This window comes from Tupaia chinensis, unplaced genomic scaffold (genome assembly GCF_000334495.1).
Source record: "Tupaia chinensis unplaced genomic scaffold, TupChi_1.0 Scaffold000558_1, whole genome shotgun sequence".
In the NCBI taxonomy this organism is placed as follows: Eukaryota; Metazoa; Chordata; class Mammalia; order Scandentia; family Tupaiidae; genus Tupaia; species Tupaia belangeri.
Window position 1 is genome coordinate 1,851,018 of NW_006160070.1, and position 3,644 is coordinate 1,854,661.

Sequence of the window (3,644 nt, forward strand, 5' to 3'; positions counted from 1 at the left end):
CCCGCCCTGCCGCCTGCTGCCCCCAGGCCACACACTCAGCGGCTGCACCCCACCCTTGGTGGTCTCTGGGAGCCCCACTCAGCCCCCACACCTGTCGCAAGAACGCCCTGGCCTGTGCTGGGCCTGCCAGGTGAGCCACGTGGTGGCTGTGGGAGACCACATGGGGACTGTACCTGGCCCAGGTCCAGAGTGACGTTGACCTCGTTGAACTCCAGGCCGCGGGACAGCGGCGGACTCTGCCACCAGCGCTCGGTGCCGTCGATGGCGTTGCTTGCGGGGTGTGCCTTGTTGCTGCTGGCAGCTGTGCAGACGTCACAGTACTGGCCCTGCAGGGGACCTGGGCTCAGATGGCGAGGAGAGCTGGGGACCCCTCGGCCCTGCCAGAGGAGCCCAGGACCCCACTGTGCTGGCCTCCACCCCAGCTTGGACCCACAGGGGTCTCGCCACCACTGATTCACTTGCAGAACCAACGTGATCAGGGTGTGGCTAGGTGGGACGTGGCCTGGCGTGTTGCAGAGGAAACGGAGAGGGAGGGCCTCCCCTTGGTGAGAAAGTGAAGGTGGGCATCTTTGAGGAGGTGGCACATGAGACCTGCAGGGGCAGGGGTGTGCCCCTGGCAAAAACAGAACACAGCAAAAAGCCTCCGGCACAGGGGCCAATGCTGCCAGAGAGAGGTGGCAAGAAGAGGCAGGAGGCGGGTGGGCATGCCCCTCTCTCCAGTCCCCGCGGGCTGGGCACTGAGGGAGTACGCAGACAGAATTGCCCCCTGGCCTGTGCCCACAGCCACCAGAGCAGGGATGTCTCCAGAGACAGTCAAGCTGCCAGCAGCCCCGGGACGGGCCCCAGAAGCAGGTGCGGGCAGCAACAGGTGAGGCCTGGCCCTCCCAGCTCTGGGGCTGCCGAGACCTGGAATGCAACCAAGGGCCAGCAGCCGTGGGGCACAGGGTGCCCATGCAGAGCAGGGCAACTGGGCACCTGCCTCTGCCTCCCGGAGGGTTCACGGCACACACAGGCTGGGCAGCTGCTTCTGTCACGGTCCAGCCACCTGCTGGGCCTGTCCCAGGGACAGAGAAAGCAGCCATCAGTCCCTGGTGGGGGAGGAGCAGGGCCTGTGGGGGGCAGGGCTGGCCTGGCTGTAGACACAGATGGGCCCCCGTCCCAGGGAAGACCCTCCAGCACACAAAAGCGGCACTGACTGAAGTCCTAGGGCCTGGGAAGGGCTGTCCCCGCACCCCGGCCTCACCGCAGTCCCAGCCCACTCCCAGGCCCAGCAGCTACAGGGAGACCAGGGGCCCCATGGACAAAGGGGGCTCCCAGGCCTCCTGTGGTGTCTGTGTCTGAGCAGCCCCCATCTCAGCCCTCGCCCTGCCCACACTCGTGCACCACCCAGCCCACTGCCCAGAGCTGCCCCCAGGGACCAGTGCACGCCGAGGTGTGGCACCATCTGTGTGGGCCCCAAACTGGGAGACCCCAGGGAGTAAGCAGAGCAAGAGACCAAGGGGCCTGCTCTGAGGGGTGGGCAGGCCCTCTGAACATGGCCAGACCTTCCAGGGAAGGCTGCCTGCTGGTGCCACGCCTCTCAGACCAGTGAGCCCCAGCCAGGCAGGGCGAGGGTCCTGTCGGGAGCCCAGGGAAGCTCGGCTCAGTCCCAGGGTGTCTGGGGTCTGCTGGAGTCGGGGACAGACAACTCTGGGGAAACCAGATCCCCCCACCCCCAGTGCAGAGGGTCCTGCCAGGAAAACAGCTAGGAAGTGTGGGGGGTGACAAGGACTTCCCCTCTGATGAGTCACAGTGGCTGCCGAGGCAGCCTGGCCTAACCTCCCAAGTTGGGCCAGCTTGGAATCTCCGATGGGTACCTAAGGCTGTGAGGACCAGACCCCAGGTGCCCCACCTGCTCCGGCCACCCACTTATTCCCGCATCCAGGTACCCGGCAGGTCTCACCCCAGGTCCTCATTGGGGACGCTCCTATAGGCAGTCAGCCTGCAGCCGGGGCCTGCACTGCCTGGACCCTGTGCCCGGAGTCTCGGTGGCCACCCTCCTTCCTGCAGAGGATGGGCTCCGGGCTTCACCCCGCAGCACCTCCTGTGCCACCTGGCTCCACCCAGCTGCCGTGAGCCTGGGGAAGGTGGCCTCCGAGGTCACATGGCCACCAGCTGGCCCCTGTCACGCCCAGAGCCCGGGAAGAGGGGAATGAGCGAGAGCAGGCAGTGGGCCTCGTTCGCTGACACTATCTGGCGAGGCAGGGCCGAGGGCGCTCAGCGGGGCCAGCTCGGAGTGCCATGGCCACGCCTGCCGAGCCGCACGGTGGGACCTCGGCCAGGCTCGTCTCAGTGCCTGCTTCGCAGCTGAGTTTGGGGCTCAGAGAGGGGCCCACAGCTAAGGAGAGGCGGAGGAGGGCACGAGCAGGCCTCTGGCTCCAGGCCTAAGCACTGGAAAGGTCACCGCAGCTCGGAGAGGGTGACCCTTAGGAGGGGCAGGCCCCCGGGGGGGCAGGTCTGGAGACAAGAGGCTCCCAGGCCTGAGTTTTGTCCTGGCCGTAGGCCCTCCAGCAGGGTCCGCACCTTCCCGGTCTCGGTTTCACCGCCTGAATGTGACCTCGGAGTCCAGGAACTGGGCCCTCTGGAAGGAGCTCCTTCCTCGCCACAGAGGGCCAGAGGTCAGAGTGGGCAAGTGGCAGGGCCCATTCTCCTGCCGCAGGTGAGGAGCCAGAGGAGGCTCAGGTTACAGGGGCCCTCAGGTGGGGCGGGTGGAGGCCAGCCTGGAAAAGGCTGCCCCTAAGTGGCCCCAGCCCCCGTCTCAGGGCGGAGGACCTGGAGACCCTGTTTTTCTGGCCAGGAGTCAGTGCTTAAGGCTCCCTAAGCCAGTGAGCCTGCAGGTTCAGGGCCCATCCCTAAGCCAGTGAGCCTACAGGCTCAGGGCCTGTCCCCACCACCCCCTCAGGGAGACTGGAGCCCGGGAGCACCCTGCTGCGCCCATCCTGGACTCCACTGTTTGACTCCTCCGCCGTCCCCCTCTGCGTGGGCAGTGGGAGCCCTGGATGGCTGTCCCCAACAGGGGGAGCAGGGATGCCTGGCAGTTCCACCCCCATCCCGAGGCCAGCAGGTTCCAGCCTGTCCCGAGGGAAGGAGGAGCCACCGTCCCCTCCCCGCAGGCGGCCTGCAGCCCAGGGCCAAGTCCCGCCTCTCTCCGGACGGGACAAGGGGCCGCCAGGCACAGGGCATCAGCTCCCCTTCCGGCGGACCCACCGGACTGGACTGGAGTCGCGGCCGCGCGTTCGATCCGCGCTGTAGGGACGCGGCTTCCCGGCGGAGCCCAAGTAACCGAGGTGGCTCCTCTTGGTCCCCCGAAATAGTTCCAGGGCACCTGGACTCTCGGTGGCCCCCGCCAGGAGTCGAGACGGAGTTCCGGAGTCCCAGTCCAACCCGTCCCGGCACCAGGGTCCCAATGCCTCGCGACGGTCCCCAGTCCCCGCCCAGCCCCGCGCTCACCTGGATAGTCTGGTTGGGGTCCCCGCCGGCCACGGGGCCCCCCACCAACTTGCAGTAGAGGTCTTCCGTGGGGCGCGTGCGGCCGTGCGCGGAGGCCTCCTCACCGCAGGTCGCGGACGCGGAGATGCGGGCGCCCTCAGCCAGGTTGAAGTAGG

At 67.5% G+C, this 3,644-nt stretch overlaps 1 protein-coding gene across 1 annotated transcript in view; it reads right to left on the reverse strand.

The window, feature by feature from the left end:
• Positions 1–3,644, reverse strand: part of LAMA5 (laminin subunit alpha 5) — a gene marked incomplete in the record, with an annotated part of 67,947 nt that overhangs the window by 61,887 nt on the left and 2,416 nt on the right. Inside the window, 2 exon segments of the mRNA XM_014591307.1 lie at positions 174–326; positions 3,490–3,644. Coding sequence (XP_014446793.1) covers positions 174–326; positions 3,490–3,644 — 308 coding nt within the window.